We start from the raw sequence: 16,196 nt of genomic DNA on the forward strand, positions 1-16,196 counted from the left end.
GAGGAAGAGTTATGTTCCTACCAAACAAGGCACTGCCTTTTTTGCTGGAAAAAAATTGTTGTTTTCAAATTATTGTAAGGCAACCACCTGTCCCTTCAGTCCATCTGATTGGACAATGGGGGAAAAATGCGAAAGACATTGGGCACTATTCTCTCCAAGTTGAAAGTGTTCAGGGCGCTGAAAAAGCTGAAAAATGTGAGGTGCTCAGCAACGCAAAAGCAGCCAGCAAAAATCTTCACTGTTGTTGAAAACAGTCACAAAAAGCCACCTCTAATTCCAGGAAGTGGCTGAAGATGGTCAAGGTAAAAAATGTGTTATAATAAAAATAATAGTAGAAGTAAAAAAAAAAGGGGGTGGGGGGGTGGGAAGATTTCACACTACATGTGGTCGTTTGATTGAACATTGATATAATGCCGATTTAACTGTAACACGCAGGCCGAAAACGAGATTAATGCAGAGAGGTGACAGAGCCTTTGGCGTGTGGCCCCCAAACTCTGGAATGAGCTCTCCCTATAGATCAACCTGGCCCCTACACTGCCTGTTTTTAAATCTCTTTTAAAAACTCATCAGTTCTCCCTGGCCTTCGAAGTCTCTGTCTGATAGAGGATTGGTCCAAATTCTTGTGTCTTTGATCTGTCTTAAGTATCTGTATTCTGTATTTCAATGCTTATTGTTGTGCAGTGATTTGGTCAACGCTGTTGTTTTTAAATGCGGTTTATAAATACATTTGCATTTGCATTGTATTGTATTGTAACATGATGCTTTTATTGGTCATTCTAAAATAATAGAATAGATAGAATTAACATTACTCATACTGGGTACCTTATGGTTAACTGCTAAAAATGACTGACCTGCAGTGATGGGTGGGATGTGGTGGGTTGGGGGCTGTGAAGGCAGGTGGGTGCTTCTGCACTAACAATTTCTCTGTTTCCTTGATGCTGTGGTGATGCAGGGGCCAGTACTGAAGGTAACAGGGAGTTTGGTTTGAAAACGTTTTGGTGAACTTGATGTTTTCACTGATTACGTGTCCATGCATGACCACTGTTGTCTGTGTTGTGTGTTATTTAGAGTTCATAATATTCGGCTGAAGTAGCTCCTGTTGAAAAATCTACAGATTTTTTGGCATTTCTTTTTTTCGGTTTGAAAACAGTATTGCAAGTGTGCCACCTTGTAAGTTTATGTGCTCATTAGGGAGAAGCTGTGAGAATATGCATTAAATGAGAGTACATGACATTTGATAGTGTCTACATTTAGTGAATATAGCTGTGTTAAAGTACAATGTATCAGTAAAAAATGTTTTAATGATCAAAATAATCATATTTTGAACTAGAGTCACTGATTATTGCGTGTTTTTTAATTTTTCAGGATTTTCACGTGTCTGCACTGTTTAATGCATGAAAACAAGTTGCCATATTTCCCCTTATTTCTTTTTTTGAGCACTGTAATATGATTTTAGAGTCACTTTTGGTCTTATTTGTTGTTCTTCTGTGTGTTCTCTTTTCCCACGTTCTTCTGCCTGGCTGAAAAGTTTTGATCCGGCTTACTGTTTTTTTTTCTGTGGGTGTGTTAATGCTCTGTCTTTTTCACAGTGCAGTGTTTTGTTCTTCCACAAAAGTCTTTCCACTCTTAGTGAATCTGCAACAGTCCGAGCTCTGACTCTGCCGTCTCATGCTTTGTCTGTAGATGGCCCAGTGTCTGAGTACGGCATCACATTCAAGACTCACATTGTCGATAAATTTGGTGTGTCGTTTGGAAGAGAGGGTGAGACCATGAGTCTGGGATGTACGGTCATCATCTACCCAACCCTGAACCGCTACCAGCCAGAGGTCCAGTGGTACAGAGGCGGTAAGCAGATGACTCCATGCTGTGGATTATTGAGGATTAAGTTGCTCCAGACCTAATGCCTGTATGAATATCACTGGGGTGAAATTTCAACAGTGTAGCAATACCACAGTGTAGAGATACTAGTCCTGAACACAAAATTTGACTTGAGTACAACAGCACTGGCATCAAAATAAACTTATACAGTCATGAAAAAAAAAAATAAGACCATTGTTTTCTTCAATTTCTTGTTCATTTTAATGTCTGGTACAACTAAAGGTACATTTGTTTGGACATATTTGGATATAATGATACCATCAGAAATAGTTCATAAGAGTTTAATTTAAGAGCTGATTTCTAGCCATTTTCCATGGTTTTCTTGATAATAATCAAAATCATTGTTATTATTGTCCAAACAAATGTACCTTTAGTTGTACCAGGCATTGAAATGAACAAGAAATTGAAGAAAACCAGGGTGGTCTAATATTTCTTTCCATGACTATAGTACCAAAATAAAAGTACTCTTTATGAAGAATAATATATTCTGTTATTAGAGGTAGGATATTTCAATTCAATTCATGCATTAATGTATATCACTTTAGTACTATAGCTGGTAAAGGTGGCTAATTTTAATTATTTATATATTTAGTGGTTTGCTTGTGAATTATTTCTGTTTTGGAAATACATCACTGGCAAAATTACCATTTCAATATCAATAACATACCTTTAATTCTTGAAAAAAAATCTATATTTTCTTGGATGCCTCCATGGTGATCCAAGAACTGAGGAAATCTTTGATGACTTGAAGTAAACTGGTGCCAAAGCATGCAAGAAAAACAAAGGTTTCTTCAAGAATTCAAGGTAACAAGCGGTTACTAAATTATATACAAGTGGTCATTGAGCAGGCTCATTGATATTGCCTTTAAGCAATTATAATACATGGCAATTTTTATTGATTAGAATTTATATGATTCATCTGAAACTGCAAAGTAACTAAAGCTATTAAATGAATGTAGGGCAGTACAAATTACAATATTTGCCTCCAAACAGGAGTGAAGTAGAAGTATAAAATAGTGGTAACTAAGTAATGCAAGTACTCAAACAAAGTGCTTCAAAATAGTACTTCAGTACAGTACTTGAGTAAATATACTCCTCTAAATTTAGAATTAAAATGAATAATGTATCTGATCTGAATGTATCACATGCTTTGTTTAGGTTAGCAATACTGCATTACTAAAACATAGGTAATTGTCATATTTATTATTTTGTGTAAATGAAGATTTTCTGTGCTTTCTGCTTGGTATATAATTATAATTTTAATTGGATGTTACTCAGCCACCCTCCATCTCTTTCTTCCCAGATGTTCTGCTGTCTCCTTCTAAATGGTACCAGATGCACTGGAGTGGGGATCGAGCCACGCTGACCCTCACACACCTCAACAAAGAGGACGAGGGGCTCTACACCCTGCGTGTCACCACCAAGTCTGGATATGAAACCTACTCAGCCTACGTCTTCGTCAGAGGTCTGTGCACCTTCTCAAACTTTTTCCTCAAATGTTAGATAACTATTCTAGTTTCAACCTCCCTACATTTCACACACATCCAATCACTCACTTTGTTTAACTGAGTACATTTTATGCTTTACATATATTCGAACAGCTCAGTATGCCCCAAGGTTAGCTGTTACTTAGCTAAATAACATGTCCAGATCTTGCTCCAGTGTTGCCTTTGAGCCTGACAGTCAAAGCTTGGAACTTTAACTCATGCTGATCACTATTTAAAACATAAAAATGCCATGTTTCCATTCATATGTGTATGCAAATTTTGAAGAATTACGTTAGAAAAGTTGTACTAAAAAGGCAAAATTTACTAATACTTCCTTAAATTGCATATAAAAGCTGATGTGCTAAAAATATGGAAAGCCTTTATGGAAATATGATATATATAATATATGGAAAGCCTTTGCCAAAAAAGTTCTAGCGTAGCAAACACATAACTCACATGACTCATTCTGCTGTCTACTTCCTCCCAGATATTATATTAACTTTATAGTATACTGTCTGGCATGAAGGAGCAATTAAAACTTGACCAGTTGAACCACATTCCTGCAAACTTCTCTCCATTTTACCTCGTGCATGGCATGGATGGCCAAAGCTAGCTGTTTTGTTTCTGGTTTACTACTTCTGCTTCTTTTTCTACTGTTTACTGGCAGATTAAAGCCATATATAGCCTATAGAGCCAACTTCTGACAAAATTATTCTGTAGTCTAGTTTATTCTCTCCAAACCACTAGATGGAAATGCACCTTAATTCATTTTTTTTGCAACATTTTAAAGGTTTCTTCCCAATGAAAACACAGCTAAAGCTTGTTCTAAAAGCTCCTGAAGACTTTAATTCTATAAAATGTTATGCATCTGAGATGTTTCCCCGCAGATATTATCACCATCATTCCAGTCAACACAAGCTAAATGTAACCTGAGTCCCCCACCGCTTTGTTTTGGTCGAGTATGTCATCAAATCAAGGTCAAAGTCACAACAGCACGTCCTCTGGCACCTGATGACAACACCACATCTAATAGTAAAAGTGTTCGAGTGAGCGGTTTTAAATAGGATATCTCTAATAGAGACACAGCCGTGTGGCAACTCTCTGGCATCTGTTTGGAGACAGTGGAAAGTTGTGGTCAGTGAAGCTTAACTCTGCTGCCTTCAGAGACAATCTGACCTTTATAGGTGCAGCTTCTTCACATGTTGAGTAGGAACATGCGACCGAATAGATTGTGTTGTTGACTTTGCTGCAGCTCAGTGTCGCCCAGTCAAGATAGTCAGGCAGCTTAGAACCAGATTTGAGAAGAATGGGGACAAGTTGGACAAAAACACCACATTTTTTCTACATGCTCTCCCATAGGTTTCAACTTCATCAAGATGGCAGATCGGAGATGGCAGCCATATAAAGTATATGAGAACCAATATATCTTCCAAGCCACTTAGAAGGTCAATCTTTGTGTCAAAATACACACTTTCTGGGAATCATTCAAGGAATCATTTAAAGCTATTGAGAATATCACCAGATGATTATCTGATCAAATAGATATATTCATTTTGGCCATGAATTTATGTAATTTCCATCTTAGTTCCTAAGCAGTTGAACATATATATAACTAAATGAACATATCTATTTGATCAAATAATCATCTAGTGATATTCTCAATAGCTTTAATGGATTCCTTGACCCAGAAAATGTATATTTTGACACCAAGATTGACCTTCTAAGTGGCTTGGAAGATATATTGGCTCTCATAGATTTTATATGGCTGCCATCTCCGATCCGCAATCTTGATGAAGTGGCTCCCATCAAAAATTGAAATTTCTGGATATGGAGAGCATGTGGAAAAAAATGTGGTGCTTTTGTCCAACGTGTCCCCTTTATTTTGCTAAGCTACCTGAGGAGGCCAGGTACAGTCACTAGAACAAAACACTAAATGAGTCAGACTGCAGACGGGCTATTCTCAGAGAGCTCAGCTGTGGAATGAGTCTGGCTGTGAGCGCAGATAAATACTGTAAATATCTGCTTCAAGGAGAAACAATAGGCTGCCCAGTTTCCTTACTGCTCTTTGAGACCCTCCACTCGATCTGTCAGTATGGTGTTATAATTGGCCAGCTGTGATAAGCTGCTGTATTATGTAATCTTTAGTATTATTTGAGAGTGAGTCAGACTTATTTAGTGCCAGCCATAACTCCAATAACACCAAGACACCATAACTCCTGAGATAATTATGTTTCCCTCAAGTTGGCTACAATTATGCACATTTTACAGTATGATCCTAAGATCTGAAGCTGGCATTTCTCTCCTTCTCTGACAAAGACACTGTGAGACATACTGATAGATTTACCAGGAGCGGATTTCGTAGTGACCATAAAAAGAAGAGAAACCACACTGATATGTTTTTTCCGTCTATTGAACTTCACTTTGTTTCAGAACCACACCTACACACACTTAACACCAACTAGGAACTTTTTGGCCCTAAACTAAAGAGAAGAAGTTTCATAGGCTTAGTCAAATGAAACTGCAGCCTGTTTTGGTGCCTAAACCTAAAGAACAGGAGAGTAAAATTTAACTAAAAAGTGACTGGCCATTTCTGTCCAAAGAAGGCATGGCAGGCCTCTACTTGCCCATGCTTATGGGATGATAAGCGCAGCGCTGATAAACACCCATTACATGGTGTGAAGATCGGTTATATTTCCAGATCGGGTCAAAAATCCTTCATCAATTCTAGAATTCCTTCCTTTTAACTGGCTAATGTACTACTCACTGCCAAACTTTGTCTGGGAAAATGTAAATGAAGTCTTTTCCAGCCTATGGGCTGTAAATTGCTTCAACTGACTTCAGTTGTTATTTTAGAGCCAGTTATAAACTCCTTGTAGCTCTTTGAATATTAAGCAGTAAATGAAGAGCAGCTAAATAAATCACTACTTATTTGAATCTTTCCTCGTCAACACACATAGTATAGTTCTGTAGCTTCGATACATGCTCTCACTTAATGATGCAACCTTCAGTTGGCCTGGCTTCACCCTCAGTGTTTCTTTAAGAGTCACCTCTCTTATCCCCTTTCACTCTGGCGCGGGCTGCAGCTAATTCTGTCCTCCTGCCGCTGATTGCTCTCGGCTTGTGTTTGACTTGAGGACCACAGACATTCCTGGCTTCAGGCCCTGCAGCCACAGAGCTCAGAACAGGGCACAGCTCCCTTAAAACACCCAGCTACAGTCCAATCAACTCATTATAAATAAATCTATAAGTGAAAGGTAAATAAATGTGCAAAACAAGGCAAAAGAAGGTGTGCATACCAAGGTTATTATAGTTAACGAAAACTAACGAAATAAGAGAAATGAAAAAACATTTTGGTTAAAAATGAAGTAAAAATAAAAACGAGATTTTTTATAAAAACGATAACTAACTGATACTGTATTGTGTGGTAACAAAAACTAAAACGAACTAAAATTATAGTGAAAATGAAAATTTTAGCTTCGACCAAATAGTAGCTGGTTTGTGAACATGCAAGAACACATTGGTGAATCAGTTTATTGAAACTGGGATGTCTACACGACTATGTGAATTGATTGCCTTCAAAAAGTTCAGCACTACACTTTAACCAAAAACTTAAAACACCCAGAGTGGGGAGAGTTAATAACCTTATTGATGCTAAAATGGATAAGGGAAAGCAAATAAAGGCAAAATGTATTGTGACCTTTTTGAATCTTGTGCCCAACAAATACCCCAATACAAAAAAACCCTAAAACTAATAAAAACTAAACTAAAACTAAGCATTTTTCACACAAAAAAAACTAAACTAAAACTAGCAAACTCAACTCACTCTAAAAACGAATTAAACTAACTGAATTTAACTGAATTTGAAAACAAAAACTCACAATGAAGTTCAAAAGAACTTCTACTTTTAGTGAACAAGTTCACTAAAAGTAATCAAAATCCAAAATTATTATAACCATGGTCCATCACCACACCCCTTCCTGCAGCCTCTGTTTCTCTGAAGTCAATCTCCTGTCCCCTCCCATCAGGACCAAGCACTGAATCTGGGACAACAGACCTTTTTCAATAGCCGCCCCCTCCCTCGGGAACTCTCTCCATAAAAATATTACGCAGATTACGCAGATCCATCCACCTTCCAAAAACTTGTCAAAACTTACCTCTTCAGAACTGCTTTTAATCTATGATCAATGCTGTTGATTGTTTTTATTTGTAACTGCAATTTCACTGTGTTTTAACTGTAAAGCGTCTTTGGGTACCATGTAAAGCGCTCTGTAAATTAAATGTATTATTATTTATTATATTATTATCGGTTGCGTACTCACAGTGCTGATGGTGCTGTTTGTTGCTGTTTGTGCCAGATGCTGATGCTGAGGTTGAAGGAGCTCCTGGCGCCCCTCTTGATGTTCGCTGCCTGGATGCCAACAAGGATTACATCATCGTCACCTGGAAGCAGCCAGCTGTTGACGGTGGCGACTCCATCCTGGGTTACTTTGTGGACAGGTCAGTCAATGTTAAAATTAAACTGCAGCACTAAATCCTCTGCACATATTCTTGTCCCACATGTAATTTCTTAGAATACTTTAGTAGAAACCTAAGTGTAATAACTGACAACAACACTGTAACATGTGTCCAGGTGTGAGGTTGGAACCAGCCACTGGGTCCAGTGCAACGACACTCCGGTGAAGTTTGCCCGTTTCCCCGTCACCGGCCTGGTGGAGGGTCGCTCCTACATGTTCCGTGTGCGAGCCGTCAACAAGAGCGGCATGAGCCGCCCGTCCAGAGTCTCTGAGCCGGTGGCGGCCATGGACCCAGCCGACCGCGCCCGCATGAGAGGTACTGCAGCCTTCACAGCACGTCTGCTCAAACCTGCTCATATATCAGCAGACAACAGCTCAATAAAGTGAAGACATTTTATTTACAGATTTTTCTTAATTGTTCAGAAATGTTATTCAAAAGTGTTTTGTTCTTGTGATGGGTCATTTAAAAAAATGTTTTAAAGGTTTTTTCAAGTTTAAAACAAGATAAAATCTGCTTAGAAAATCAGTTCATGATTTGAAAATGGACCAACTGAAAAATTGCTGAAAAATATATAAATGTAAAGTAAAAAAAAGAAATCCTGATGAAAATCAGTTTATTAACTTTTCCTCTACTTGCTGTCAGGTACCTCTGCTCCCTGGACCGGCCAAATCATCGTCACAGAGGAGGAGCCTGCAGGTAAAATATAATTTCTAACAAGACTTTTTCCTGCTGCACAGCTTTTGTGATCAGGAACCTCATTCTTTGTCTTTTGACCATCAGAGGGCGTTGTTCCCGGCAGACCTCTGGAGCTGCAGGTGACGGAGGCCACCAAGAACTACGTGGTGCTGAGCTGGAAGCCGCCCGGAGAGAAAGGCCTGGAAGGGGTCATGTACTACGTGGAGAAGGTAAATCATTTAACATCTTACATTTAGTTCAGTTTATGTTGGCTGTTTCCAACCTAAATACACAGAAAATAATAAATAAGCAATAATAAGTCCTTACTTTTGATGCAGTAACAAACCAAAGCTAGTTTATCTATAATACTGTATATACCACAAAGGTCCCAAACAAAAATTCATATTCATTAATTTACTCAATTTACCTCAGTTTTAATTGTTAATTATCTTATTTTTATTCATTTATTTATTCTAAAAAACATAAATTATCATTAGTTCTTCGGTCCTTGAACGAATAATGTGTGGCGAACAAATTTCATTCAGCAAAATCAACTAAATGTAAACTTAAAATAGTGTTATTTCATCAAAGTCACTTTATTCTACATGTCTCAATTGAAATGTTACTAAAAATAAATTGTTTAGAAGAATCAGGTCCTGTAAAAACATTACATTCTGGGAAGCTATGAATGATTCTGCAGAGATCAACAGTCATGTGACAAAAATTCAAAGTACAAGAGAGGTTGTATGAATGTGAAAAGTTTGATATGTATGGTGAGTTCACGGGTACGTAATATAAAAGAACATGTTACCTGTAAGATGAAGCCTGGACACTCACACCTTGTGTCCCTGCTCCTCAGTGTGTCTCTGGCACAGACAGCTGGCAGCGCGTGAACACAGAGATCCCAGTCAAGTCTCCTCGCTTTGCACTGTTTGATCTCGCCGAGGGGAAATCCTACAGCTTCCGTGTCCGCTGCTGCAACTCTGCTGGTGTTGGCGAGCCGTCTGACCCGACGGAGGCCACCACTGTTGGAGACAAGCTCGGTCAGAAAACAGACAAACAAACATAAAGGCATGCACCGTTACTGCATCAATGTCACATTCTCACTTTATGACCCAAAAACAATGATTCTGGTCCACAGATATCCCATCTGCCCCGAGCAAAGTCGTCCCAACCAGGAACACAGACACTTCAGTCGTCGTGTCTTGGGAGAAGTCCAGTGACGCCAAAGAGCTGGTGGGATACTACATCGAGGCGAGCATCGTGGACAGCAACGTGTGGGAGCCGTGCAACAACAAGCCTGTAAATGCTACCAGGTAAAAATCACTCCTTCTTCACTTTAAGAAGTTTATATTAGAGCCAAACTGGTATGGGATATTTGAGACTGATGCTGATTTTAGAGGGAGAATTTTAATTGATAAGCCAATATACACGGCACATAAAGTTGGAATAACATATTTTTAACGTCTTTTAAACAGATTTTACATGTTAATGTAAAATTTCTCAACAATGTTAACATTTATGGCTGAAAATAACATTTAATATATTAACATTATTTGTTTTTTTACCTAGAGAGTTATCTTCTCAAAGATTAAGTTGTTTTAAATCATATTTAACATTATTATACATTGTGCAATCAATGACTTACGTTGTCAGCCAATTCTATAAATGATAGCTGAGAAAATAAAGAATAAATAGGAATAAATTAAATAGCTAAATAAACATAATTACTGTTTGGTTTCAGTTAATTGCTGACTATGCAAAAATAAATAAAATCAAGCAACGTTTTGCTGCATTATATATTGTGTAATAACATTTTCATAACAGCACATATTTGCTTATAATATCTGTCAGCGGATATGTATATCCATCAGATTCTTGTTTATATAGTACAGTTGTTTCATATTGAAGCATTTCATCTGCAGGTTCATCTGCCACGGTCTGATAACAGAAGAGATGTACGTGTTCAGGGTGAGGGCAGTGAACGCAGCAGGGCTCAGCCAGTTCTCCCCGCAGTCTGAGCCTGTGAAGGTGAAGGCAGCTATAGGTGAGTAAAACTGAGGCTTCACATCTAAACACAAGAAGCTAACGCAGGCAGAGGATACTGAGAATTATAGATTATTCTACTGTTTCAATAGTCAGATGTGTGATTTAAAGGAAAACTCCACTGTTAAATTTAAAATAAAAATAAAAAAAATAATAGTGTTGAAAAATCATCTGGTGTTGTAGTTGCATTTCTGATTTCATTTTGCTGTTAAAGTATATTTTTTAATTTACATGGATTAGCACAGAATATTCTGAAAAGATATATAATGTTAGGACATTCCTATGACATTCAGTCTCCTAAAAAGCATTTACGTTGTCTGTGTAAAGGTAGTTTTACTGGAAATAAAATTTTAAAAAAGTTGAAGGATTTTCTTCTAGACTATTTTAGAACAACTTTTAAAAATCCGAATTGAAGCATATACTATGCATTCTTTATAATCCCTTGAACATTAGATTATTCAGAATGCAAGGCAGTGCACACAAATATATGTTCAAAAAATACAATCTGTTTTACGAGAATAAAGTCAAAAATATTTAATTAATTACAAGAATAAAGTCGTAAATAATTGGTAGGCTGTTCACGGCCCTCATTTTAACAACTCTCCTCTAATTTATTAAATATTTACGACTTTATTCTCATAATTAATTACATTTTTTCAACTTTATTTTCATAATTTATTAAATATTTACAACTTTATTCTCGTGTTTAATTAAATATTTTCGACTTTTTTCTGAAAATTAATTAAATATTTTCGACTTTTTGCACATATAAAAGACACCAATGTTCACAAGGCATTCTGGGAAATGTAGGAAACCAGAGCATGAAACCTGAGATAGAGTCAGGTGATACATGGCACTCCCTAAAAACTTCACCTGGATGGTTTTGCAGGACATAGCAGTGTGCGCTTCAGTTTTTGGGGACAAAAAGAGGTCATGTAACCACAAGATGATTCCTGAAATGTCCTGAACACCAAAGAATGAAAATTGATTTAAACATTGGCTGTAAGGGTGGACTCTTCCTTTAAAGTATGTTTTAAAAAATAAAATAAAAGTTATGAAAGACGTGCAAAATTGTTTTTTTTTACCATCATGTTGTCTTTTGAGACATGTCCAGTTTTTTGTATCATCTACACTCCCACACGTTCTCCACCATGGTTCCACCTGTCACCCTGTCACGTTATTGTGCACTTTTATGTGCCCCACCTTCCCACCACATGCACCCTCCCTCTTCCTCCTCCTGCTCCTCTTCCTCCTCCTCCTCCTCCCTGCACAGCCTGAGGCGGGGTCAGGGTCAGGACTTGTAGACTTCCTCTATTTTGGGTCAGTGTGATCCAATTCAGTGGTTGTTACAAACCAGCCCAGTGTCACACACCACCAGCACTACCCCCCATTCCCCCACCTTTCCTGGGCACGAAGCGTGTCGGCAACCCCACACGGTGCTGAAGGTACCGACACACACCTCTCCCACCGTGACGGTACCCTTAAACTGCACCGAGGTTCTCGTCTAACGTCTCTCCGAGCAGCTAACCTGCAGTGGAATTGTTCTGTTCGATAGTTAATTGAATTTTAAAGACTAGACTCTTAATATAATAATTTATTATTTATATAGTCCCATGACATTGCATGTACTACTAAAAATATAATAATTCAAATTTTAATTAAATCTATTTAAATCTATTGATTTAAATCACAATATAGCAAAAGTCTGCAAAAACACACTCTGAGTGGGTCCATTCTGTATAACGAGTACTTTCATTTTTGATACTTTAAGTACATTTTGATGCTGATACTTTGGTACTCTTACTTCATTAAGGTTTTGAATACAGACTTTTTCTTGTAGTGGGGTAATTCTGCAGTGTGTTATTAGTGCTTTTACTTCTGTAAGGGATCTGAATACTTCTTCCACCACTAACATAACCAAACTTTATTTTTGTCTTTACACCAGAAAAAAAGCTATTTACACATATAAAAAAATAAATATAAAATCACTAGTTTAGATAACATCATTTTGTAAAACAATAACTCACAAAATTGCGATATGATTCCACTGAAAGTCAATAAATAATATTGAATTGAGACACATAGGCTACAGTGTAAAAACAGAACAATTCGCTGCTGTGATAATTGTTTTACTGATCTCATGCACGCGTTCCTTAAAGTCTCTCTGCATTATAACCAAAATAACTTTCAGCATTTGGATGGCACTCATTCACTGGTCAGCTTTGTTCTGAGCAGCATGCTCTGTTTTCCCTCATGAAACACACTCACTTTGTACGCAAATAGTAAAGAATGCCAATGTGTTTCTCTGCAGGTAGACGTATTGATAATGTTTTGAGAAAAACTGTAACTTTTAGACAAGGATTGAATGGGTCATACTACTACTTTACTTCTAATAAACTTAATTTAATTTATTTCAATACGTTTTTTTTTACAACAATAGCTACAGTTCAGAGTTCTTTCAGCACCAACAAGTAACTTTTATTTAGTGTTGATTCTGGCACCCCCTGTGGACAAAAGTTCCAAGTGATCCCGGCTCTGTACCGCCTTCGGAGGTAGTAACAATGGTGTTAAATTGGCGGGACTGTTCGAAGCAGGATCAATGTGAAGCGGCGGAGCCGGCAAGATGTAAATACATGATGTTAGTTATTTGTGCGTCCAACACTCGAGAAATAAGAAAGGAAGTGGAGCGTATCATCAGAAACACGGACAATCTTCTCAATAATGATCACTTTTGCTTATGTAGCTCATATAGAGGCATCAGTACAAAACTGAGACTGTTTTATAACCAGTTATTAAAAACTCCTTGTGGCTGCTTTAATATTGAGGAAAAACAGTTGGGACAGCTAAAAATAAAACCACTTACGCTACTTATATGAATTAGATCATTTCATCTCAACGCACCAATCATTTCGTCTTTTTTCTGTTGGAAAATTAGGAAGTGGTGGAATCCATTGGCATTGTTACTAAAGTATCGTGTTTTTTCATAGCGGGTTGGTGCAAAGCCTGCACAGCCACACTCATTGCCTGTCCTACTTCACACGCCTGCATGCTCTCATAATCCCAGATGAAGTCTCCTCACACGGATGTCACTTGTTGGCCATCTTGTCTTCATTTCCACTCCCAGTCAGATGAAGACATTTAGTGTATTTGATAGACTGATGTACTGTTTCTGTTTCTGCTTGTCTTCTCTGGATGTTGTGTGACTGAGAGAACGGATCTTATGCCTGTTTTTCTTCTTTTTTTAAAAAGCCTCTTTTGCTCTTCTCTGCTAACTCCTGTAGGGGGCGGCATCCCTCATGGTGTGTTGCCGGAGATGGGGCCGGGGGGTAACGCGGGCCGACTAACCGAGCACAGGCCACGCTGGACGGGCACGCATGAAACTGTCCAGTCCCTCCCTGACACTATGCAAAAGCGCAGTAAAGCTCAGGCTGACACTGAAGCCAGGCAGGGGGCCGGGGCGGCGAACTCGACCCTCGCACAGCCCGAGCCTGTGGAGGCTAAACGCAAAGGGGGCAAGAGAGGCAGCGTGTCCTGGGCCCCTGACCTGGCAAAAGACCTGGTCTCAGAGTCCGTGTCAGACTCAGTTTCTGACTCACTAACTGACATAGCCACAGCTGCACACTTAGACCCGGTCACTGCTGTAGAGACAGTCAATAAGCCTGAGGCCCAACAGGCACGTAAGTTCTCTCTAGATGCTTCTGCTAATCGGGAGACAGCGAGGCCCAGGAGAGAGTCGGCAGGTGAGCACCGGTCACAGATGGAAATCTTTTTGTCAACTCCAACAAAAAACAACAACAAAAAATACATTTTCCCCCATTTAGGGTCTATATAAAAACTCTTCCCTGACTTTATTAAGTAGTAAAAGAAAATCCCTTGTAAAAAACGAGATTTTTAAGGGGGGTTGTAAGAGGTTCTTATTTATAGACAATATTAATCAATCAATATCAGTTTAAGCATGGGCTGTGTCTAGAAAATTTTAACAGATTTACTTTCCCATCAGAGAGTCCGGTTTCAGTTAATATCGGGGGACTGGAGCTGTTAGCTATGCTCTTTTCAAAAAACCCAGACTCCATTGACAAAGACAATAATTTTACCTTGCAGGACATTGCAGTTGTTGGCCTGCTGCTGCCTCAGTTACTTTATTTTATTTTATTTAGTTTGTTTGTGTTAGGGGTGACTTTGGTGTTTTGAAGCATTAGTTCGGATTCACCAAAGTCATACAGTCATACAACATGTCCTACTAGGTAAAATTGCTGTTTTTGTCAATGGAGTCTGGTGGCTTTGGCGAGAGCATCACCCCTTCCTTAAAATGATACCATACAATTAAACTCCTCTATATAAGTGCCTCATACAATCCCACTTTTTAAAAAAGTCAGAACTATCCCTTTAAATAATTTGTGCAAGGTTCTACTTTTACATTCACATGTTTTTGACATTTAATGACCAGTTAACAGTTGGTGAATTGTTCTTCTGGTATTCTTCTCTTTAAGGTAAGTCACTGTAAAACACCACCAAACTTTAACTCAACACAATCACGCTTGTCAATAGTTTTATCTGGCCATCACTTTCCCACAACCTCCTCACTGGGTGGCTCGAACTCAAGTCACCTGGCTCCTCAGGACCTGCCATCACATTCAGTACCCAGAGTTCTTTAACACACACACACACACACACACACACACCACCAACAAGTATGTCATGGCAGGAGCCGGCTAATCACACCCTGCACCTAATAAAGTGGGTCATCCAAACCAACACAAGAGCAGGACTCTTGTGACCTGAGACCTTTTTGGTGGCGCAGCGTGTTCTCCTTCAGACACTTTGACCAACTTCTCACCCCTAAATAGGGGGAGAGTATCAAGTTCACGTGACTATTTGTGTACAACAGGTCAATTTATTATCACCCTGTTACATGATCCTGCTGTTGGAGGGACCTTTTCCTCACAGTTACTTCGTCAACCAAGTCCCAGGAATCACTGTGTCCTTTGTTGTGTCATTTATTACCACACATTTCTACACAATACATAACTATTTTTAAATTATCTTAAACTTAACAAAACTGATCTGCTTTCTTGTGGAGAGTTAGATGAGAGGACACTATTCTTGTGTTTGACCCTGAAAGGGGTCATCCCTATGTTCTACAGTTCTATAGAGAACATAATTCCCAAAGAACCCTGGGAAATATGATCTTGGGAATTTGGAAACATAGGAATCTCTGAACATAGGACCCTGGGAAGATAGGATTCTGGAAAATAGGACCTTGGGACCATTGGAACAAGGAAATAGGACCCTGGGGACATAGGACATTGGGGAAATTGTACTTTGGGAACATAGGACCTTGAGAACTTGAATCCCTGGAACGTAGGACCCTGGGAACATAGGACCATGGGAAAACTGGACTTTGGGAACATAGGACCCTGGGAAATAAGACCTTGAGAACATGGGTCCCTGAAAAGTAGGACCTTGAGAAAATGGGTCCCTGGGAAATAGGATCTTGAGAACTTGGGAACTTGGGAACATAGGAATGTCTGAACATAGGACCCTGGGAAGATAGATTCTGGAAAATAAGACCTTGGGAAATACAACCTTGGGGCC

General features: G+C 38.7%; 1 protein-coding gene across 1 annotated transcript in view; it reads left to right on the plus strand.

Annotated features, from left to right (window-relative positions):
• The window catches only part of myom1b (myomesin 1b), a 39,699-nt gene that overhangs the window by 8,432 nt on the left and 15,071 nt on the right, over positions 1–16,196 (plus strand). The window contains exons 8-16 of the mRNA XM_059327344.1: positions 1,684–1,845; positions 3,182–3,343; positions 7,721–7,862; positions 7,996–8,195; positions 8,523–8,576; positions 8,661–8,785; positions 9,415–9,598; positions 9,697–9,871; positions 10,481–10,602. Coding sequence (XP_059183327.1) covers positions 1,684–1,845; positions 3,182–3,343; positions 7,721–7,862; positions 7,996–8,195; positions 8,523–8,576; positions 8,661–8,785; positions 9,415–9,598; positions 9,697–9,871; positions 10,481–10,602 — 1,326 coding nt within the window. The remainder of the gene's footprint in view (positions 1–1,683; positions 1,846–3,181; positions 3,344–7,720; positions 7,863–7,995; positions 8,196–8,522; positions 8,577–8,660; positions 8,786–9,414; positions 9,599–9,696; positions 9,872–10,480; positions 10,603–16,196) is intronic.

The sequence above is a fragment of the Centropristis striata genome, chromosome 23 (assembly GCF_030273125.1).
Source record: "Centropristis striata isolate RG_2023a ecotype Rhode Island chromosome 23, C.striata_1.0, whole genome shotgun sequence".
Classification (NCBI taxonomy): Eukaryota; Metazoa; Chordata; class Actinopteri; order Perciformes; family Serranidae; genus Centropristis; species Centropristis striata.